The sequence below is a fragment of the Lynx rufus genome, unplaced genomic scaffold, assembly GCF_022079265.1.
Source record: "Lynx rufus isolate CCGP_SWC_20201006 ecotype Redwood Valley unplaced genomic scaffold, mLynRuf1.p SCAF_9, whole genome shotgun sequence".
In the NCBI taxonomy this organism is placed as follows: Eukaryota; Metazoa; Chordata; class Mammalia; order Carnivora; family Felidae; genus Lynx; species Lynx rufus.
Window position 1 is genome coordinate 109,297,411 of NW_025814897.1, and position 21,439 is coordinate 109,318,849.

Below are 21,439 nucleotides of genomic sequence, written 5' to 3' on the forward strand. Positions count from 1 at the left end.
CTGCACCGCCTACCAGCCGAGTTGCCTCGAGCCCCAGGTGGAGGCCGCCGCTCGACCCCCAGCCCCGTAAACGACCCTGCCAGAAAAGGAGGCTGGCTCCACTTTTCTCAAGCCTCGGGGAGTTTCCAAGAGCAACAAGGAGGGGGAGAGAGACTTCGAAGTTACCCTGGAGACGCGCTCCCGCCCGCCCCTAGCCACGGGATGCCCTAGATGTCCTTATTAGGACAAGAGACTAGAGGGGGTGGTGCCAAACCGAAAGCCCGATGGAGGCTCCTTATAAGGCAGCCTCGGGAGGGAGGCGGGAGTTCGGAGCTAGCTGGGGGGGGGGGGGGGGGGGGCGTGCAGAATCGCGGCTGGGCGGAGTCTGAAGGGGCGGGCCTGGAGCTCCGGCGCCCTCCTCTCCGCTCCTCGAAGGCCCCAGACCTGCTCCTCGATACTTCCGCAAAACAGCTGGGGAAGGCTGTAACTTCCTGGCGAGATCCTCGAGCCGAATTCGGCTGTACTCGTCTCTCAACCTGTGTTCCTTTTGCATAAGCCTAAACCTAAACCTCCTTGAGGGTCTCTCATCTCCAATGAGTCACGAAAACGACATGTTCTCCCCTTCCACCCTTGTCCGGGCTCTTACCTCCAGTCGGTTCCCCAGAATCCAACCACAAGCCCATCTCAGACTCCCTCCACACACCTGCCCTGAGTTCTAGCATCTCCTATTTGTCCCTTTTCAACTCGTTCTCTGTTCCCTTCCGTCCTCCTAGCTTTGGCCTTCCTAATACGTCCCCTGTTTTGCGCCCCTCCCCCACTGCTGGGTATCCACGCTCCGCTCCCTCCCAGTTCAGGACCTCCGTTTCTTTGGAGGTCCTTCAGCATCTCTCCTACATTACCTTTGTATCTCCATCCCTGGAGCCCTTTCTAGATGTCCCTCCTGCAAATATATCTGTATTCATTTGTCCCTCCCCCGCCCCCCCCCTCTCCGTTTCTGAAAACCCCGTCTCCAGCCTCCTCCGCAAAGGTGAGACTGAAACTGACAGCCTCAGGTTACTCGGTGTTAAGCACCACCCCAGCCAGCCCTCCCAGCCACACGGGGACGCTGTCCGCCTTCCTGTCTCGCACAAAGAGGACCCCACTCTTGAATCTGGGATGGAGGAAAGGGCGGGTCAAGGCTCCGAGGGTCTGGGTGGGGCCCGTCCCGAAGGCTGGTTTGGGCCGGGAGGGGCGACGGGGTGAAAGGGTATAGAGAAAGCTCTCAGCACCAACCACTTGGAGTACTGCAGGGGCGGGGAGGGCAGCGGGAGGCTCGTCTAGTTAGTGCCGCGCGTGGGACCACGTGATTGGAGAGGTTCCGCCCTAACCCTTTCGAGTCAGGTGTTCGAATCCCGTCTCCAGAACTGGCGGCGTCCCATTCCCGTCGGCGCGAGGCGCCAGAGGACCCGCCCTGGGGCTCATGGCAGCGCGGGTCCGCATGGGCCGGAAACGCCCGCTGCCGGTTTGCCCCAACCCGCTCTTCATACGCTGGCTAACCGAATGGCGGGACGAGGCAGCCAGTAGGGGGCGCCGAACGCAATTCGTGTTTCAGAAGGTGGGTCCCGGCTTAATGGGGACAGGTGCGGGCGGAACCAGACCACCAGGCCCGCCCTGACCTAGTACCGTACCCCTACCGCCGCCAGGCGCTGCGCTCCCTCCGGCGGTACCCACTGCCTCTGCGCAGCGGCAAGGAAGCAAAAATCTTACAACACTTCGGAGACAGCCTCTGCCGTATGCTGGATCAGCGGCTGCAGCAGCACAGAGCATCAGGCGGTGAGCGCTGGGGTCAGGAGTCGGTGGTCCCCGAGTCTCCCCCCCCCAGGAGCAGTCTCCATAATCATCTGGTATGCCTTAGCTTCAGGCACCTCACTCATGTCCAAGTTGCCGTTTAACCTCGGGCTAGTGGCTGGCTTACGCACGGAGCCTCACCTGTCTCACCTACCACGTGAGCTGGCAGCGTCTCAGACCTTCCCACCTGTTGGATTCCGTGGGGTTGACTGTCTTCTGCTCCCGCAGGTGACCATGCTCCAAGTTCACCATCTGGAGAGAAGAGTCCAGCCCCAGAAGGGCCACTTGCCAGAGCCCAGGACTCTTCCGTGCCAGTGAGGAGTGGGCAAGGGTAGTGAAAAGGAAAATGGGAACAGCAGGAGTAAGATTTTGTGGCTTGGGGGACTTATCAGGCCTGGGTACAGATCTCCCACCAGTGACGCCTGGCCTTGGGCAAATGATTTATCCTCATACTTCGTTTTCTCCTCTGTGGATGGAGATCCCGAATGATAACAGTCAGTTGAGGAGTTCCACGATCAGGCTATTTAGGGGGCCAAGCCCAGTAAGTCGTGGGCATTGCTATTGTTGGCTTTTTCTTACTACTTCTGTTGTGCAGTGGATGGTAGAACTGAGGCTGGGTCAGGCCAGTTCCACCCCTGACCCCCCTCCTGCTCCCATCCCCCACTCCAACCATCCACCGTTTCGCTGCAGCTTTTACAGGCCGGCCCATCATCTGAGCCATTTTACAGATAGGGAAACAGAGGCAGCTTGCGTGACTTGTCTGGAGCCAGGCGCTGAGCTAGAACCTGAACCCCAGCCCTGCCAGGGATTCAGTCTCTGATGGCTGATTGGTTTTCCTCTTCAAAGCCGCTGTGTGTCTTTCAGGTTTCAGCCCAGCCCAAAGCAGGAGGCCGTGGCAGCTACCGGCCCACTCGGCACTCGGGAGCCCGGGCAGTCCTGCTTCTGCTCTACAGGGAACACCTGGTGAGCGCTTGGTGGTCCCAGGAGTCAGGGGAAGTCGGGCAGTGGGGCGTGAGGCTCCTGGAAGCGACTGGACTGGCCCCAGTGCTGAACCCGCCTCGGTTACACTTCTGCCTTGGTTCCAGAATCCTAGTGGTCATGGCTTCCTGACCAAGGAGGAGCTTCTGCGGAGGTGTGCCCAGAAAACTCCCAGGGTGAGCACTGAGATGGGAAAGGGTGGAGCCGAGTGGCTCTTGAGGAGACCCCGAGTCCACCAGAGACTTCTCTTCTTGGGAGCAAGCAGTGGTTTGGGGCCCAGGGAGCTGGACGTGTGGTAGTACCAGGAGCTTTCTAAGGGTCTCCTCCCCTGTGGACAGGCGGCCCCTGGGAGTGCTCGACCCTGGCCAGCCCTCCGCTCCCTCCTCCACAGGAACCTGGTTCTCAGGACACACCAGCCAGCCAGGTAGGGTCAACTACAGGAGGTGCAGGGGGGGAGAGGTGGCATGATGTTCCAAGTGGGGCCCTACAGTCACCCAGCTAATCTCAGGCCTCGTGCTGTTGAGATAGGTGGGGGAGGGAAGACTGTACTCCCAGGAGCCCCCACTGTTGGAGTACCAGCAGGATCCGAGAGGAGAGGGTGCCACAGGTTACTGTAAGAGCAGACAGGCTTTGCTGGAGGACACGGCATTTGACGCGTCTCAGAACGTAGTGGGGAGAGACGCAGAAAAGGCGCTCCGGAGAGAGGGAAAGTCTGTCTGAGATGTGCTTGTTGCAGACTGAGAAATATCCCTGGGCAGGTCCACAGGATGCTGATCTGGGGAGCAAGAACACAGCATGGGGGCGTGGAAGCCACTGGACTTGTTTGTGCAGGGTCACCGAGGCTGGCGAGGCCAGCCTCGCTGGGGGCCGGCGGGAGAGCCTGCCAGGTGTGAGTGAAAAAGGGAGGTCTGTGTTCCTCTCCTCCATCTCCCAGGTACTCATTGACCCCTGAGGGTCTGGAGCTGGCCCAGAAGCTGGCTGAGTCAGAGGGCCTGAGCTCACTGAATGTGGGCCTCGGACCAGAGGAGCCCCCTGGGGCGGAGCCAGAAGAGCCAGGAGCAGCCTCCGCTGAGCTGTGAGGAGGAGCGGGGAGGGGGACAACAGGGGAGAAAAGGGGGGTCCCAGAAATGAGGCCAACGCTGTCTCCGTCAGCTATAGCTGAGCTGCCCCACCCAGTGTGGGTTGTTGGGGGGAACCTGCCTGGCACTGGTGTTCTGGCCTCAGACACACCAACACCCCCTCCCCGCCTCGTAGTGGCGCCAGCGAAGGGAGTGCCCAGCAGCTGTCACTGGAGCTCAGGCCTGGAGAGTACAGGGTGCTGTTGTGTGTGGACATCGGTGAAGCCAAGGGGTGAGTGGGGTGGGGGAAGCGAGGGGGAGGGTGCTGGGAGGCGGCACGATCAGGCGTCCTGATCTAGGCCTCTCGTCTCGCAACCCCAGGGCCAGGCACAGGCAAGAGCTGCTCCTCGAGCTACAGCGGCTGCGTGTCACCCACACGGTGCGCAAGCTGCACGTTGGGGACTTCGTGTGGGTGGCGCAGGAGACCGAGCCCGGAGACCCAGGTAAGGGGCATGGACGGAAGGGCAGGTAGCAGAGGCCGGGCCCGGTTGGGGGGTGGGAAACGCAAGCCGATAGAACCCTTCTTGGCTTCCTGGCAGCGAGACCTGGGGAGCTCGTCCTGGACCACATCGTGGAGCGCAAGCGGCTGGACGACCTGAACAGCAGCATCATGGATGGCCGCTTCCACGAGCAGAAGGTTCCCGTACTGGCCTCACTGTGCTCCCAGTTCCCTGTCTGCTCTAGGGCTCCTCCTCAGCCCAGAGGAGCCCGGGGCACTTCCGGGTGGCCTCAAAGCAGAGTTCCCGTTAGAGGTGCACCCAAGCAGCCCCAAGATCCGACCCGTGGAGCCCCTGCAGGCACGCGGGAGGGGCTCAGGGTGACTGGACCGGACTGAGGAGCGTATTCAAGTACCCTCGGGCGGCCGGCCCCTGCAGTCCGGGATAAATAGGACCCAAAGCTCCAGGAGCGGGACGGAAGCAGCTCAGTCTCGGTGCTGGCTGCTGGGCTAACTGCGTAGTCAGGCCATGTGTAGGCCAACAGAGGTCTGAAGAACGGGCACCATTCAGAGATGGTGGAAGGGGTGTCCGTGCAACGAGAACAGTGCGAGCAAAGGTGGAGGCCGCTCTAAGACAGGCAGAGACGCTAGGGAGGGCGAGGAGGTGGGTTGGTGGGCCCAGGGTCCCGTGACGATCTTGAGCGTGACAGATAGACAGCTGGCAGGTGGGCATCCGGGCCTGACCCTGCCCGTCTGTCTGCCTCCTCAGTTCCGGCTGAAGCGCTGTGGCCTGGGGCACCGGATATACCTGGTGGAGGAGCACTGCTCGGCGAACAACCTCAGCCTTCCAGAGAGCACGCTGCTGCAGGCTGTCACCAACACTCAGGTGAGCCGAGGGGGCAGGGCCAGGCTGGCAGGGACCCCGTGGCCCACGGCTCCCGCCAGGATCCCCTCCTTCTCTTGGGTGGGCTCCTCCTCTTCCCCAGGTCATCGACGGCTTCTTTGTGAAGCGTACAGCGGACATTAAGGAGTCGGCTGCCTACCTGGCCCTCATGACGCGGGGCTTACAGAGACTCTACCAGGTGAGCGGGTGTATTTGTCCTTGAGCCCTGGGCTTCCCCCAAGGAAGGGGAGGGAGCAAAACCTCTGTTTCTCAGGCCTAGGATCGGGCAAGGACTGGCTGGGGGCTGTCCCCTAGAGCTCTGTCCTGGCCTCAGTTCCCTCTTCCCTCAGGGCCATACCCTACGCAGTCGCCCCTGGGGAACCTCCGGGGACCCTGAATCGAGGCCTGGGCCCTCTCCAGATCCTCTCTGCTCACTCCTCACCTTCAGTGACTTCAACGCGGGAGCCATCAAGAACAAGGTACTGCCTCTACCCAGCGCCTCCTTAGGTGGCCCAGCCCCAGACCACTCCTGATACAGTCCTCCCCCGTCCCAGGCCCAGTCAGTGCGCGAGGTGTTCGCCCGACAGCTGATGCAGGTGCGCGGTGTGAGTGGGGAGAAGGCAGCGGCCATAGTGGACCGGTACAGCACCCCTGCCAGGTAGGCCTGCAACAGAGCCCCTTAGGGGTCCTCTGCCTCTGCCCTACCTGCGTGGAATTCAGCTCAACCAGTGCTTTGCGGAGGGGTCTGGCTCTTCGAGGGCTGGACAGACCCGGCTGAGTTCACGGAGAGGAGTTAGTGGACGTCAGATGGTAAGGAAAACAGAGCCAGCCAGGACCAGACAGTATCTCAGCCACTAAGAGGGAGGGAGGAGGGAGGGAAGGGAGGGAGACATTCTGCCTGGTGCAGCAGAGAAGGCTTCTGGAGGAGGGGTTGGGCCATGAAGACTGGGCCAAGAATGGCCATACTTGGAGAACATTTGCAGCAGCACGAAGGGAGTGTGAGCTGGATAGAACAGGGCCTTGAATGCCAGGCTCAGGAAGTGTAGCAGTGGTCCTGACCCCTCTACCCCATGCTGACCTCTTCTGCCTGTCCCCCGTGATGCTGACCTCACCACTCAAAGTGGGCCAGCCGTCCGCTGTTGTCAAGCTTTAGAAACTCAAACACCACCCCCCACCCAGCCTACTGGCCGCCTATGACGCCTGTGCCCACCCACCCCCCCCAGCCTACTGGCCGCCTATGATGCCTGTGCCACCCCCAAGGAACAGGAGTTGCTGCTGAGCACCATCAAGTGCGGCCAACTGCAGAGGTGATGGCAAGGAAAAGGACCCAGAGGGAGTGGCTGGGGCTGGGTTGCTCCGGCCCGGGGCCTGAGCCTCACCTGCCTCTCTCTTTGTGCAGGAATCTGGGACCCGCTCTGAGCAGGACCTTGTCCCAGCTCTACTGCAGCCACGGCCCCCTGACCTGAGCCACGCCACAAGGCCGACTCCAGCCCCCACCTTCACAGGCTAGCCAGCCTTTTAATCGGAATCTTTTGGGCTACGATAAAAGTAGAAGTATTTGCAGCCTTATGTATTATGAAGGTGGTGCCAGGCCCCAGGGGCCTTGTGAAATATCCAGGCAGGAACTGGGGAGACCGGCAGGTCCAGTGATTTTTAAACCGAGCTCCCCAGGACCCTAGGGCTCCCTGGTGGAGCACTGAGACCACCCGGGAGATGGAGTAAGCAAGGCACTGCAGCTTGGAATCTAGTCCTAGGTCATCAGACTTCCCTGATCAAATAAAATTTCCTTTGATGAGAGGTTGTGTAGCTTGGAAAAGAAAAGTTTGGAAAGCACTCATAGTCTAATTGCCTCATTTTATGGATTGGAAGACAGAGGCCCGGGAAGCCACGAGGGTCGAGCCAAGTTGACAGTTTGAGGCCAAGCTGGGATTGAAACCCAAGGCTTCCATCGTCTACAGTGGGCTTTCCCAGGCGCCCTGCAGACCAGTCAAACCCCAATTTCTGGGCTGGGTCCTGGAGTCTGTAGCCTTATTACCTCCTACCTTCTCAGAGCGATTCTAATGTGCGTGGTACCTAGACCAATCCTGGCTTGGGGCTGCAGTTCCCAGTTCTTATCCATGGGCCCCCTCAGCCTGAACAGAGACACCCCCCCCTGTGGGTGGTGGACCCTCCTCCCACCGCCTGGTCCCTTCCCCGGTCTGGGGTTCACTACAGTGTGACCCACCCCCCTCAGCCACCAGGACTCCTTCTTTCTCCCTTTATTGCCTTTCTCTTTCTACTCTTCACAACAGCATCTTCCCTTTTAGCCGAACACAGTCATCCCTGAGCCCCCGGCTCTTCGGCTACAGGAAACCTCTCCCTCCCTGAGGGCTCCCCACCCACACCTCAGAAAGTGTAGGCCCCCACGAAGACGGTGAGTCTCAGTACAGAGCTGGCCCGGTAGCTCATGAGGGAGTTCATGGTGACCATCTCGAGGTCCAGCACGTACTCCCGGGGGCCTGTCACAGGCCGGGCGAGGACCAGCATGGCGCTGACATTGTTGATTTGCTGCAGGGCACAGTGGGTGGGGGGACATGCAGATTGTGTCAACCTACGTGCCAAGACCCTGCCCTGGCATCCCCTCCCTGTCCCTTTTCCTGCACCCACAACCAGTTTGCTTTGAAGTAGAAAGCCCTAGCCAGGCTGGGACTCCAGGCCCTCATCTGGCTCTGTGACACCCGTGACATCTCCTCTCTCGTGCCCCCAGGCTCCTGCCCTCAGAGATCTCCCGCTGGTGGGGCGCCTGGGTGGCTCGGTGGTTTAAGCGTCTGACTCTTGGGTTTGGCTCAAGTTGTGAACTCACGGTTCGTGGGTTCGAGCCCTGCACTGGGCTTCATGAAGATAGCACGGGGCCTGCTTAGGATTCTCTCTCTTTCCCTCTCTCTCTCTCTGCCCTTCCCCTGCTCATGCCGTCTCCCTCAAAATAAATAAACTTAAAAAAGAGAGAGAGAGCGATCCACCACTGGTATTCTTCCCACCTTTCCCATTTAGTTCTTTTGTCTAACCGGGGTCAACTGATGATTCAAGGCGAGGGTGGGAGACTCTTGGGAGTGGTGGGGCCTTTGGTGACCTGGAGGAGGCCGACTTCCCTTCAGAGCATTCAGTTTCAGAAAGAGAAAACAACTGATATCCGATAACCCCTTGGACCCCTCTTGTTGTCAGTCCCACCTGGACCCCTCCCTCCTAACGGTTCCACAGGCAGAGAGCTGGACTCTTGTACCGCAGGCCCCTGCACCAACCCCCACTGCCTCTCTCTCCAAGGCCCAGCTTCATCGGTTTGCCTTCCTCAGACTGCTGCATCTGTCACCTGGGCTGGCCTCTCATGCCAGTGCCTTGTTCTAAAGGTGAAGAAATCTGAGGCCAGATATGGAAGCCGGTGCAGGGACTCAAACCCCAGCGTCCGAAGGCCCCGTTAGAACTGTATTTAACAACTTGCAGTTTGTACCAAGGGAATTTAGAATACCCCTACCTTTCTACAGAAATTGCACCTCCCAGGGGGCGGGGCTTTGAAAGAAGAGGCGGGACATGGTGATAAAGCCGAGTCTCCCACTTAGGGTTTCCTGGAATTCAATTTTGGGTTATGCATATCAGTTGAAGGGTGGAGTTAGGGGAAAGCCTTACCCTAATGTAGAAGTCCCCCTGCGAGTTTCCCGCACGGATCTGAAAGGCATTGTAGGCGCCAGGGTAGACAGAGGTCGCTTGGATCTGGAACACATCGGCGGGCACGCTCCGCTCCGAGGTGATGCTCATGTAGCGGTGTACGATGGACGAGGGCTGCTCCCGGCACAGGGGGTTGGAGGCCGGACAGAGGCAGCGACTAGAGACCCGGAGATGAGGACATGAATGAGGTCCTAGCCCATACCCCAGGTTTGGCCCCACCCCTAGAAATAGGGATCCCCAGGGGCGCCTGGGTGGCTCAGCCGGTTAAGTGTCCGACTTCAGCTCAGGTCACGATCTCACGGTTTGTGAGTTCGAGCCCCGCATCGGGCTCTGTGCTGACAGCTCAGAGCCTGGAACCTGCTTCCGATTCTGTGTCTCCCTCTCTCTCTGCCCCTCCCCGCTCATGCTCTCGCGCGCTCTGTCTCAAAAGTAAATATTAAAAAAATAATAATAAAGAAATAGGGATCCTCAAAGGATCCTCCCACTCTTGCTCCCACTCCATGACGGACTACAACTCCCATCGGCCCTCGAGGCACCAGCCAGGCAGAATAGCAGAGGCCTCTGAGAGTTGCAGTTTCTGGGGTAGGGGGGAGCTGTGCGAGTGGACTCACTTGTCCGACACCTGGACGTAGGGCTCCACGCAGCGGTTGGTGTCCACGCAGCGGTAGCCCCCATGGAAGTTGACACAGGTTTGGGCCTCAGAGCACTGGTGTGTGCCCGACTCGCACTCATCAATGTCTGTGTCAGGGGAAAGGGGCTGGAACCCAGACGTCAGGCCACCAGCCCCCGATACCACCCTGCCCGCCCCACCGGGGCAACCCGTACCTTGGCAGAGACGCGTGGCCAGAAGCTGGTAGCCCTGCGGGCAATGACAGGAGAAGCGGCCGGGTTCGTTGACGCAGCGGTACTGGCAGAGGTAACTGGAGTAGCTGCACTCATCGATATCTGAGGGAGAGTGGGGAGGAGGGCTCTGGGCCAAGGGCAATCCTCTCGATCCGGTCCCACGAACGAGAGCCCCGGCCCGATGTCAGGCTCAGTGTGGAAAGACGAGGGGGATGAGACCAGCCTAGCAAAGCTCAGTCAGGGGACAGAGGATTCAAAGAAACATCTGCCCAGACCGCCCAGCCCACAGGCCTCTCTGCCCCAGCACTGCAAGGCGATACTACACGAGAGCACTGGGAATCTATAGGTTTGGCAACTCGCCCAACTCCTGCAACCCACAGTCAGCCTAAGCATACGGTCCCGTCCTGCCAACTGCGAGCTGCACAGGCAGGAGCCAGGTTTTCTGCTCTGGCTCTCCTCATGATGCCCAGCACCGAGCCAGGTATCAGTGGGGACTTACACAGCGGCAAAGCGGAACATAAACAGGGTACATGGCCAGCTGACATGGAGTGAGAAGTCCGGAGCGGAACCCCGGTGCCATCTTGCCCTCACTGTATGACCCTGGGCAAGTCACGTAACCTCTCTTTGTATGAAGGATGTTACGCTCACTTTTTTTTTTTTTTTTTTTTTTTTTTAACAATCCTCCCACTAAAGCTCAGGGGAGATATTACCATGCTCGTTTTCCAGAGGAAGGAAACATTCATACTTACATCAAAGGGTTGTTGGCAGGATTAAATGTGGCCAAGTATGTACAGGAAATGCACTGCACAGGCAAGGTTCTCAATAAATGGTAGTTCGCCTTAAAACGTTGTGGCCTGGGGGACGCCTGGGGGGCTCAGTGAGTTAAGCATCCAACTCTTGGTTTCGGCTCAGGTCATGATCTCACGGTTCGTGGGATCGAGCCCCGTGTCGGACTCTGGACTGCCAGTTCAGAGCCTGCTTGGGATTCTCTGTCTCTCTCTCTCTCTCCGCCCCTCCCCCAACTCGCTCTGTCTCTGTCTCTCTCAAAATGAATAAATACACTTAAAAAACAAAACAAAACCACGTTGTGGCTTGGAACTTGATGAAGCCTGTCTTGTCATCTCCCCACATAATCCTCAAGACAACCCGTTTTACAGAAGTAATGGGCTCACAAGAGTGGCTTGCCCTAGTCCAGGATTCGAATGCAGGGCAACCTGACCCGCAAAGAGGGGAGGACCCACGTGCTCTGTGGGTCTCCCCGCCGAGCTTGAGCTTCCGTGCTTCCTGCTGCTCCCCTCTGGGCCTTCCCGCCCCAGCTGGGAGTCCTGGTGAGCGGGTCTGCAGGTGCCCTACAATCAGCCCCAGGGTGGAATACACAGGAGGTCCACGAGGGCAGAACGGATGTGACCCGGAGGCGTCCAAAGGACCACCGACCGTGTGGCAGAAAACACGGCATGGCACAGGACCCGGGACAGCAACAGAGGCACACGCGGTGGATGCGGAGCTCTCACCATTGCAGGAAAAGCCATCCCGATGCAGCTCGTAGCCCTGGTGGCAGCGACACAGGAAGGTCCCGTAGGAATTGAAGCAGCGCTGCTCACACGGAGCCCCCATGTCGCATTCGTTCACATCTGGAAGTGCAGGGCAAAATGGGAGGGGTGAAAGCCAGGAAGCAGCACGCTTTACCTAGGCCGCTCAGAAAGAGAGCTCCTCTGCCCCGTACCACCCTGCCCAGGATCCAGGAGCTGGCTCGGCCCGGCCCAGCCTCACCTACACAGGAGCGGTTGTTGGGCCCCAGCTGGAATCCCGGCTCGCACTGGCAGCGAAAGGAGCCGGGCAGGTTGACACAGCGGTGCTGGCAGTAGCGGTAACGGCACTCATCGATATCTGCGGCGGAGGAAGAGGAAAGAGCGCAGAGGGCACAAGTCACGCGGGCCTCGAGGCCTCACCACTGATAGTCTTTTTTTTTTTTTTTTTTTTTTTTTTGAGAGAGAGAGTGTGCAAGTTGGGGAAGGACAGAGAGAGGGGGGCAGATGAACCCAAGTGGGCTCCGTGCTGACAGCCTGACGCGGGGCTTGATCTCCCAAACCGTGAGACCGTGACCTGAGCCAGAGTTGGATGCTTAACCGACTGAGCCACCGAGGCACCCCCTCACCGCCCACAGTCTTGCCTGGGGCCGGGGGCAGGGCCTGGTTGGGCCAGGTCAGCCAGGACTCAGACATATACCCTCACGGTCCTGTGACCGGCAACAGGAAGGCAGAGGTGGCGGGGGACTGGGGCAAAGCCTGACGGTGGGCCAGAACAGGTGCAAGGTGAGAGCCAGGTCAAGGGCACAAGGCAGAGACTAGAGGGTCTATTCCCCGGACTCACCTACACATTCGGGCCCAATCTTTCGGTAGCCATCGGGGCAGGTGCACTGGTAGGAGCCAGGTAGGTTATGGCACTCCTGGCTGGGGCGGCAGTCATGCAGGGCCTGGGCACACTCGTCCACGTCTGCAGGAGACACCACTCAGCCCCCACTTGGGAGCCCATGCACCACCCAACATGACAGATACCTCAACACGGGAAGACACAGGTCAGGTACCACTCACGGGGTGTGTGAGTAACACCAGAACTCTCAAAAAAAGGAGCTCACGGATTCGACTCAACAGTCCGTCAGCCTGGGAGCCAACAGGAAGGGCACCCCTCACCTGTGACATTCCCATGCCAGAGGGGCATTAGGAGGTAAGGCCCTGCCCATACTCCCAGGAACACTGATTCCAGGGCCTTCCTCCAAAGCCCGTGGCACCCAGAAGCGGGGTCCAGATCAGGAAGAGGGTAGAAGACAGAAGCTGAGAAGCAGAGCTCTTGCAGTGTGTGCCCAGCAATCGGGGAGGGGGGCTCCAGATGCTGGCTGGAGCAGTGGGACAGGAGCCGGGGCCACGTGTGGCAGGCCCCACACAAAGCGAGGATCTGGATGGCATCCCAGTAGCCCTGAAGAGGCTTTCGAGCAAGGGAGAAACTGAGGTCTGACTTTTTAAGATGCAGCGACAGATGCTTGGTAGGAGGACTGGAAGTCCCTGCGTCAGGGTGACTCTCACTCACCCACACAGCGCTCTTGCTCATCAGGTTCATAGCCTGGTAGGCAGGGGTTGGGATGTTCAGCAGGGGGCACTGGTGGTGGTGGTCCCTCGCCGTGAAGGTCATTGATGACAGCGGCTGAGCGGGGCAGGCACAGGTAGCCCCCATAGTGGTTGATGCATTTCATCTCCCCCTTGCAGGCCTCGGGGATGGTCAGGCACTCGTTGACATCTGTAGAGAGGGGCCTGCTGGGCACAGCCGGTCTCCTGGGCTGGCCGTGGGGTGGGTGGCAGGCAGGAGCCCAGCTTGGCCTTCTATAAGCTGTGTGACCCAGGCAAGGCCTTCCCTCTCTATTCAACAAGCTAAAGGTGCTTGCCCAGGACCCTTCCCCAAGCCTGCCAGGGCTGATGGTGGGGCGGGGTGGCTGTTCCCATAGTCCCCCCCACCCCCATTCTCTTCCCCCAAGAGGGTCTCTATCCCTCCCCAAAGCCCTGGCCCTGGCTCAGCCCAAGAGTGATGTGCAGGCCTCCTCACCCACCCCACCGACACTGCCCTCCCAGGACGTGATGGGACAAAGCTACATAGAAGAGTGATTAGAGGTTCCAGGACCCAACTCCTCTGGGCAGTGCCCTGTTTGTTCTCCTGCCTACTGAGGGGTGGGGGCAGGGTGTCCTGAGTTTCTCTGAGAGGGAGGGGCCTGCATGGCTTCTCCACCCCTAACTGAGCTGGCCCCCAGGGAATCAGAGCTGGCCTCCGCCAAGCCAAGCTGGGCAGAGGACAGGTCATCGGGCTCCCAGTGCTGCTCTCCGAGCTGAGGCCGCAATCCCCTTCCCAGTTCCTGGGGGTGGGTCCTGAGGCCGCAATCCCCTTCCCAGTTCCTGGGGGTGGGTCCCGCAGGCGCACTCACCCCGGCAGTGCTGGCTGTCGGGGTCCCACTCATAGCCATCTGTGCATTCCTACAAAGGGACCAGAGATGGCCAGTAGTCCTTCCCAGTCCCCTTCAAATGACCAGGCCAAGATCAGGGCCTGAGCCTGGCCACCCTCCCAGCCTGCTCCAAACAATGGCCCCCCAGCCGCTTCACCAACCAGGGGAGGGGAGAATCGTCCCCAGCAGCAGCCACCCCAGGATCCTGGTCTCTGTGTCCCTACCCAGCCCATCCCAGGCCAGTGGCCCCACGGTCCCCACCGTGTAGCTGTCCGGCTCCTCCGAATCCTGGGGAGATGCTGCCCCCAAAAGCAACAGCAGCAGCGCCCAGAGCAGTAGAGAGCCGGGGAGGCAGGAGGCGAAGGGGAGCATCCTGGGGCTGGGAGGTGGTGGGCGAGGGGGTGGGGTGGGAGGTGGTTAGGGAACTTCTGCCACGCACCCCCCATTCCCTGTACCGGGACTCCGAGCCCTGGCCCGAGCCGCCTCCCGCTCGGGACTGTGCTTGGGGCCCCGGAGCTTCCCAGGGCCGCGGGCCCACTCCTCCCGCAGGCCGGGGTTCGGGGCCCACCCGCCCCCGCCCGGTCCCCCTGTGGCGCGGGCCGAGGAGCGCGGGCCTCTCGGCTCTGCGCTGACGCCGACTCGGCCGAGACTCCGGCTCGCGCCCTCCCCCCCACGGACGGCCACTCACTTGAGCCCGCGACGCCCCCGCGGCCCGGGTCTCCGGAGGCTCGGCTGGTTCGGGCAGTGCCTGCGGGCAGACGGACGGGCGGACGCCGCAGCTCCCTGGACGCGCGGCCCCAGGAAGCGCCCCCCGCCCGCCCGCCCGCCGCGGCGCGGCCCACCCCGGCGCCTCCGCCCGCCCCTCGGCGGATTCCTGAGCCCGCGCCAGGGGGAGGGACCCCGACCCCCCGCTTCTCCGCCCCCGGCCAGCCGCAGGCCCCCACCCGGTCCCCCGCGGCGCTGCCCGGAGCCGCCTCCCGGCACAGGGCCAGGGTCCCCCTAGCGCCCGATCCTGGGGGCATGGCCTTGATGCCAGGCCCCCAGACTCAACCAGGGGAACCCCCAGGCCCTCACTTTGCGCACCCCAGAATGTCATCCTGTGCACCTGGACGCTAATCTGGGCTCCTAGAATTCCATCCTGTGCACCCACATCTAAATGCCGGGGCCTCCACACTCTGCGCCTCCCAGAAAGTCATCCTGGGCACCTGGACCCCACCTAATCCCGGGGCTTCCGGACCCTCCCTCTACGCCCTCCAGAATTTTATTCCGTGTACCCGGACAGTCACTCTGTAAACACCAAAATTTCATTCAGGGTCCCCAGACCCTCGCCTGAGGACGTTCCCAGGCCCAGAACTGTTCATGTCTGTCCCTTCTCGCCTCCATCTCTAGGGCTGCCAGCCAGGTGGTCCCTTCACTCCAGGACCGCCTCCTCCGAACAGTCCATCTGGGAAACTACAACAGTTTGGAAGCGGGGGCGGCAGTTCCCTTTTGGCCCAGAATGAATGGAAGCCCCTGAGAAGGCGGGCAGGGCTGAACCTGGGCGCACAGGACGCCAGGGTCCGGGGCCAGTGCCTTACCGGCCCTCCTCCCACCCAAACGCGTCCCCCGCCCTCCCCCGCCACCTCGGGGTTCGGCCTCCTCTCCCGAGCAGGGCGCGCCTTTCGGGGAGGAGTTTAGGCGGAGTTGGCTCCCAGGAAGGGGCGGGGCCTCGTCCTGCCCACGTCTCAGGGCGGGGCCAGACGGGAAAGGGCAGCGAGTGCAGGGATCTCCCGCGTGGGGCCGAAGACGTGCGGGAACTGTTGAGCCCTCCCTTCCCTTTCCCACCCTTGTTTATCCTCACGACCGCCCCCAGTGCGGCCCCGCCCAGGGAGAGGGTGTGCCGACGGGGGCACGTGGGTACCGATATCAGCCCTTGGGGTTCATTGAAGAGTGTACCCTCCACCCCCCAGACCCTTCCCAGCCACAGGGGCGAGGACGCTAACAACAACAGCTCTTTGAAACCAAAAAGACAGACAATAACAAGTGTTGGCGAGGATACGAAGGAATTGGAACCCTCATACACTGTGGTCCTCTTTGAAAAAGTTTGGAAGGACCTCAGAGTGTTACCACATGACCGGGAACTTTCACGCCCATGTATATACCCAAGGGAATTGGAAACCTGTGTCCATAGGAAAAGATCTATACACAACACTCATAGCAACGCCATTCATAAAACCAAAACGTAGAAACAATCTAACGCCCATTAATTGATGAATGGATAAACAAAATGTGGTAATATGATGGAATGTTATTCAGCCACAAAAAAGAATGAAGTACTGATATGTGCTCCAAGGATAAATCTTGAAAAAATACTACACAAGGTGAAAGAAGCCAGACACAAAGGTCCTCATATCCCACATATATGACATCCAGAATGGACAAATCTGGGTGACAAATTAGGGTTTGCCAGGGGAAGGGAGGGCTAATGGACGTGGGTTTCTTTTGGGGTGAGGAAAATACTCCGAAACCAGATGGTGGTGATGGTTGCACAATTATGCAAATACACTAAAACCACTGAATTGTACGCTTTAAAAGGGTGAATTTTATGGCATCTGAATTATGTCTCAATAAAGCGGTAATTAAAAAATAACCAAAGTAATAGTTCTTAGGGCACCTGGGTGGCTCGGTTAAGTGGCCGACTTCGGCTCAGGTCACGATCTCTTGGTTTGTGAGTTCCCGCATTGGGCTCCGTGCGGATCCTGCTTGGAATTCTCTTTCTCTCTCCCTCCCTCTCGGCCCCTCCCGAGTCTATCTGAAAAAATAAATAAACTTAAAAAAATGGGGTGCCTGGCTGGCTTTCAGTTGCGTGTCCAACTTCAGCTCAGGCCACGATCTCGCAGTTCATGAGTTCAAGCCCCGCATAGGGCTCGCTGCTGTCCGGCCCAAGCCCGCTTCAGATCCTCTGTCCCCCTCTCTGTCTGCCCCTCCTCTGTGCTCTCTCTCAAAGATAAACATTAAAAAATAAAAAGAATAGTTATTACTAAGATATAAAACCTTTCTGGGCACCAGCATGCGTTTCATGCAATCCTCCTGCCCAGCCAGGGAAGGGGTACCGGTATCACCCTGTTTCACAGACGAGAGAGAGGCTGAAATTTGCCGAGGCACAGCCAGAGTGGGAAGGACAGGATTTGAACTCAGGCACTCTGATTCCAAGACTCTCTGGGTTCTTTGCCCCAGAGTAGAGTATTAAGAGCCCACCATTTTGAACACCTCTTCTGGGCCAGCCGGGGTCATAGGTGCCCCACGGTCATCCCACTCAAAGGAGTTGTTGCTGCCACTGCGAGATGAGGATCCGAGGCTGAGAGGGGAATGGCTGGGGGCGCAGTTGGCCAGACTTGAGCCTCCATCTTTGTGCTGAGACCTCAGTGCACCTGCCACTCGGAGTTGCCTCCCTGCAACGCTTCTCCTGACCTCCAGGGCACAGACTTCCCCTGCCCTCACCCCTTCTGCACCCCATCTGGCCCCTCAAGCCCACCCAGACCCCTCATCTCCACCCCCAGACTGTGATAAGAATGAGGACTAGAAGGCAGTAGCTGCCGCTTACTGTACCCTAGAGCCTGAACTTTCCTGTTCAAAACCCGCCAACAACCAATTGTTCGGTCTACGAACATCCATAAAGCTTGCTCTGTGCCCAGCCCTGTGCTGGGTGCTGAGGGCACAGGTGTATCAGACGCTTCTTGTGTGGCTGGGAGGCAGATGCCGGGCGGGCACAGGCACAGCAGGGGCTCAAGGGGCTGCTGGTTACATCAGAGGAGGGGCAACAGGGAAGGCTTTTTGGAGGGTGACCCTTGAGCTGACTGAGCTTCCCAGGATGAGCAAGAGTACTTCTCCAGGGGGCACTGACCGCCCACCACCCCGACCCAGGTGTCAGGAGCCTGTGGCACCCGCTGCCCCCTGGATTTTCCCGTCATGACACCGATGGCCGTACACGGTCACTCCTCACTTAGGATCTGTCTATTCCTGTTTCCTTAAGGACAGATCCACCTCTGTATCCCTAGAATTGCCCAGAACAGGGTGGACAGAGGGCCTCTGCTGAATAAAGAAGAAGGGTGGAGTGGGCAACAGGCAGGCAGAGGGCTGTATAGGACAAAGGCCTGAAGGTCTGAGGTAGCTCCTGTGTGGAGGGGTCCACCCCTCCCAACCTGGTTTCCCCTTCGTGGTTTCTCCAGCTCCGCCCCCTCGGCCCCTCCAGCCTGGTTTGCACAGCTTCCTGCTCCCAGTACTCTTGTCTGCAGCATCATGGCAATTACTGTCTACCTTTCCTGCCTCCTGGTCCTGTCTGTGGCCGGCCTGGCTCAAGGCATCAAGAGCCCCCTTAGGAGCCAGGTAAGTGCCCCCCACCTGCTTCCCATACCCTTCCTCCCGCAAATCCCATGCCTGGGTCTCACCCTTTCAGAAACAACAGCCTTATTCCCATTTCTCAGGGGGGAGCAACTAAGGCTGGAAAAGTGACTGACATGCTCGGGGAGACAGAGCAGGCTAAGCTGCTGATCCCCAGCCCAATCCCTGCAAGGCTGGGGTGAGGTGGGGTCCCAGCAATGACTCCTCACCCGCTCTCCCGTCCCACTCCCCACCCCCTTGGTTCCCTGCTAGGACCCAGGACCCCAGCCGCTGGAGCTGAAACAGGCCTTCACATTGTTCCAGATCCAGTACAACCGGAGTTACTCAAACCCAGAAGGTATCACGGGGCATGTACATCTCCGGCCCAACCCCCTTCTCCCGTTTAATAGATGAGGAAATCGAGATTCAGGGTGGGGAATCGGCTTGGCCAAAGGCACTCAGCAGGACAGTGGCATGGCTGGGGGTGCACTCCCTGGTTTCCTAAACGTACAATCATGCCTAATCATTCTTTGCTACGAACTTGGAGGGCAGGCAGCAGCTGTCGGGGGTCTGCCCTGGGCGGAGAGGATCCCTCGCCTCCACAGCCGCTTTTCCTCTGCCTCCAGGCAGCGGGCTGACCGCTGCCGTGAGTTCACTCAGAAACACCAAGCTGGGAACTCACTCTCCATGCACGTGAGGTCGCAGCCCTGCCCCTGCCCTCTCTGGGTCTCATCTTCCACAGGGGAGTGGTCTGTGGACACCTCTCAGGCCAAGCTGCCCACGCCATGGGCCTGAACCCCCACTCCTTCCCCACCTTCATCATATTTCAGCTCCGAACCTGCAATCAGAGGTGTGAATTGGAGGTGGAGAATGTAACCTGGCAGGAAGCCAGTCTCTGATCACCCACCTTTCCTTTCTGAGTCACTCTGCCTTCCTTCAGACCCTTCACTTATCTTCTCCGTGGGTGGGCAGAGATGTCCCCCTTGCTGCCTCTGGGGAAAACCCAACCCTAGACAGGCTGGGGAGCCACTTCCTTGGCCTGCAGCGGCCACAAGAGAAGAGTGAACGCTCACCTGGGTGAGTGTGGGTGGTAGGATGCCCAGCCAGCGGCCACTTCCTGCCCACGGGGGCCTAGGAGGCAGCTTAAGACAACCCTCTTTTGGTCCAGAGTATGCTCGTCGCCTGGACATCTTTGCACACAACCTGGCCCAGGCTCAGCAGCTGGAGGAGGAAGACTTAGGCACAGCCGAGTTTGGGGTGACTCCATTCAGTGACCTCACAGGTAATGGACACTTCCTGGACCCTAGGTGGTAGGTGGGGAAGCAGTGACTTCTCCAGGGATCCTGGCAGATGGACGGGGCAGACGTTCAGCTTTCATTTCCCAGAGAGGAACCCTGAGGGCCAGAGGCCTGGTTGTTTGCCCCAAGTCACAGAGAGCAGGGTCAGGTCTGGGCCCCAGCCCAGTTCAGGGGCAAGGCAGCAAGTGCACGGGGATGCATCCTAGGAAGAAATCTGACTGCTCTCCGGGCCTCGACATCCACGCCGGTCTCCCAGGGTATCATGGGGACTCAAATAACCGAGGATGTGGATGGTTGGAGTATGCGAGGCAGGATGTGGGGGAGAAGGGGTCTAAGTTGTGACCCTGGTGGTCCTGTCTATACCCCCAGAGGAGGAGTTTGGCCGGCTCTACGGGCATCGGAGGATGGATGGAGAGGCTCCCAAAGTGGGCAGAGAGGTAGGGTCTGAAGAGTGGGGGGAGTCGGTGCCCCCAACCTGTGACTGGCGGAAGTTGGATGGAGTCATCTCATCCGTCAAGAAGCAGGTACCTGCCCCAGTCCGGCCTAGTCCAGCCCTGGGGGTGGAGGGACGGCGGGGGCAAGGCCCAGAAATCTCTTCTGCTGCCCCCCTCGTGCAGGAAAGCTGCAGCTGTTGCTGGGCCATGGCAGCGGCAGGCAACATCGAGGCCCTGTGGGGCATCAAATACCGCCAGTCCGTAGAACTCTCCGTGCAGGGTATGGCTGACAGAGTGGGGCAAGTGACGGGGGAGAGGGAGGTGCAGGGGGCCAGGGCATAGTCAACCCCCATTGTCCCTTCTTGCACCAGAGCTGCTCGACTGTGGCCGCTGTGGGGATGGCTGCAGGGGTGGCTTCGTCTGGGACGCGTTCATAACCGTCCTCAACAACAGTGAGTGCCCCGCCTCTCCGGGCAGCTGTGGTGGAGGTGGGGGGAGGGGGGAGGGGGGAGCCACACTCAGGAGCTGAGCCTCCTCCCCGGCCTTGCTTATCTCCAGGTGGGCTGGCCAGCGAAAAGGACTACCCATTCCAAGGGCAGGTCAAACCCCACCGGTGCCTGGCCAAGGAGCATAAGAAGGTGGCCTGGATCCAGGATTTCATCATGTTGCCGGACAACGAGCAGAGTGCGGGCAGAGGGGAGACAAGGGCAGGCGTGGGGGGAGAATGACAGGGACAGACAGACCAGGATAGAGACAAACAGACTGGGCTACAGACAGAGATGGAGGGACAGAGAGGTGGAGGGTGGGGACGGGAGGTAGAACCACGAGCCAAGAACAAAGGGCACAGAGCAAGCAAGGCCTAAGGGCACCTTCCACCCCCAGAAATCGCCTGGTACCTGGCCACCCAAGGCCCCATCACCGTGACCATCAATATGAAGCTCCTGAAGGTGGGACACGATCTGGAATGGGGGTGGGGTGGGGAGAGGCATCTAGGGGAGGTGGCCTCAGACTCAGCCCCTCTGCCACTGCAGCTATACAAGAAGGGTGTGATCGAGGCCACGCCCACCTCCTGTGACCCTTTCCTCGTGGACCACTCTGTCCTGCTTGTGGGCTTTGGGAAGAGCGAGTCAGTGGCGGACAGGCGGGCAGGGGCAGCCGGAGCCCAGCCTCAATCTCGCCGCTCAATCCCGTTCTGGATCCTGAAGAACTCCTGGGGCACCAAATGGGGTGAGAAGGTGAGAAGGAGACCTACTCGGGGGACGAGGCAGGGTAGGCCTCCCCCTACCTTCTGGCCCTGAGGTCCCCTTAACTTCCTAGGGCTATTTCCGGCTGTACCGAGGGAATAACACCTGTGGCATCACCAAGTACCCACTCACCGCCCGTGTGGACCAACCAGCGAAGAAGCGCCCAGTGTCCTGCCCTCCCTGAGCCTGCGCGACTGACCCTCAGCTCTGTCCTGCTATGCCAGCTGTCTCCTCGCCAGCCCTACCCAAGGCTTTTGCCCGTCCTCTTAATCTTGCTACGGCTTGAATAAACCAAGATAAGCTCCCTGGCTTCCAAGCGTACTCAGCTGGGGTGCAGAAATGCGTGGGGAGGGCAC

At 59.7% G+C, this 21,439-nt stretch overlaps 3 protein-coding genes across 6 annotated transcripts; 2 read left to right on the forward strand and 1 right to left on the reverse strand.

Moving 5' to 3' along the window:
- Positions 1-1,217: 1,217 nt before the first annotated feature.
- Positions 1,218-7,054, forward strand: MUS81 (MUS81 structure-specific endonuclease subunit). Of its 3 annotated transcripts, none has more exons than XM_047071508.1 (16): positions 1,219-1,573; positions 1,662-1,791; positions 2,035-2,120; positions 2,671-2,769; positions 2,892-2,960; positions 3,123-3,208; positions 3,719-3,859; positions 4,039-4,134; positions 4,224-4,345; positions 4,442-4,539; positions 5,108-5,224; positions 5,325-5,420; positions 5,572-5,700; positions 5,776-5,879; positions 6,401-6,528; positions 6,621-6,713. In XM_047071508.1, the coding sequence occupies exons 1-15, from the start codon at positions 1,439-1,441 to the stop codon at positions 6,498-6,500; spliced, it is 1,608 nt and encodes a 535-aa protein (XP_046927464.1). In that variant the 5' UTR covers positions 1,219-1,438; the 3' UTR covers positions 6,501-6,528; positions 6,621-6,713. The 3 variants fall into 3 exon arrangements, with proteins under 3 accessions (XP_046927465.1, XP_046927464.1, XP_046927463.1); XM_047071507.1 differs by having other exon boundaries at positions 1,221-1,573; positions 6,445-6,528; positions 6,621-7,054; XM_047071509.1 differs by lacking the exon at positions 6,621-6,713 and having other exon boundaries at positions 1,218-1,573; positions 6,343-6,512.
- Positions 7,055-7,464: 410 nt separating this feature from the next.
- On the reverse strand, positions 7,465-14,135 carry EFEMP2 (EGF containing fibulin extracellular matrix protein 2). Its single transcript, XM_047071510.1, has 10 exons — positions 14,010-14,135; positions 13,731-13,779; positions 12,848-13,054; positions 12,134-12,256; positions 11,534-11,650; positions 11,275-11,394; positions 9,746-9,865; positions 9,532-9,658; positions 8,882-9,077; positions 7,465-7,768 (listed from the first exon to the last, which is right to left on the reverse strand). The coding sequence occupies exons 1-10, from the start codon at positions 14,118-14,120 to the stop codon at positions 7,607-7,609; spliced, it is 1,332 nt and encodes a 443-aa protein (XP_046927466.1). The 5' UTR covers positions 14,121-14,135; the 3' UTR covers positions 7,465-7,606.
- A 3,866-nt stretch (positions 14,136-18,001) lies between these two features.
- Positions 18,002-21,404, forward strand: CTSW (cathepsin W). 2 transcript variants are annotated; one of them, XM_047071187.1, is made up of 10 exons: positions 18,002-18,113; positions 18,381-18,465; positions 19,276-19,389; positions 19,775-19,929; positions 20,023-20,119; positions 20,211-20,291; positions 20,398-20,523; positions 20,722-20,786; positions 20,871-21,074; positions 21,157-21,404. In XM_047071187.1, exons 1-10 carry the CDS (start codon positions 18,027-18,029, stop codon positions 21,265-21,267), a joined length of 1,125 nt encoding a protein of 374 aa, XP_046927143.1. In that variant the 5' UTR covers positions 18,002-18,026; the 3' UTR covers positions 21,268-21,404. The 2 variants fall into 2 exon arrangements, with proteins under 2 accessions (XP_046927143.1, XP_046927142.1); XM_047071186.1 differs by having other exon boundaries at positions 19,775-20,119.
- Positions 21,405-21,439: the final 35 nt, after the last annotated feature.

What these genes read in the sequence shown, in the direction of transcription:
- CTSW (XM_047071186.1), top strand. Translation starts at nt 18,027, where the DNA reads ATGGCAATTACTGTCTACCTTTCCTGCCTCCTGGTCCTGTCTGTGGCC. An exon ending in AGAGCCCCCTTAGGAGCCAG is followed by an intron (nt 18,114 to 18,380) that starts GTAAGTGCCCCC and finishes GTTCCCTGCTAG; the next exon opens with GACCCAGGACCCCAGCCGCT. An exon ending in TCCATTCAGTGACCTCACAG is followed by an intron (nt 19,390 to 19,774) that starts GTAATGGACACT and finishes CTATACCCCCAG; the next exon opens with AGGAGGAGTTTGGCCGGCTC.
- MUS81 (XM_047071507.1), top strand. Translation starts at nt 1,439, where the DNA reads ATGGCAGCGCGGGTCCGCATGGGCCGGAAACGCCCGCTGCCGGTTTGC. An exon ending in CGGGAGCCATCAAGAACAAG is followed by an intron (nt 5,701 to 5,775) that starts GTACTGCCTCTA and finishes CCCCCGTCCCAG; the next exon opens with GCCCAGTCAGTGCGCGAGGT. An exon ending in AAGTGCGGCCAACTGCAGAG is followed by an intron (nt 6,529 to 6,620) that starts GTGATGGCAAGG and finishes CTCTTTGTGCAG; the next exon opens with GAATCTGGGACCCGCTCTGA.
- EFEMP2 (XM_047071510.1), bottom strand. Translation starts at nt 14,120, where the DNA reads ATGCTCCCCTTCGCCTCCTGCCTCCCCGGCTCTCTACTGCTCTGGGCG. An exon ending in AGGAGCCGGACAGCTACACG is followed by an intron (nt 13,780 to 14,009) that starts GTGGGGACCGTG and finishes GTCCCTTTGTAG; the next exon opens with GAATGCACAGATGGCTATGA. An exon ending in GGATGGCTTTTCCTGCAATG is followed by an intron (nt 9,866 to 11,274) that starts GTGAGAGCTCCG and finishes ACTCTCCCTCAG; the next exon opens with ATATCGATGAGTGCAGCTAC.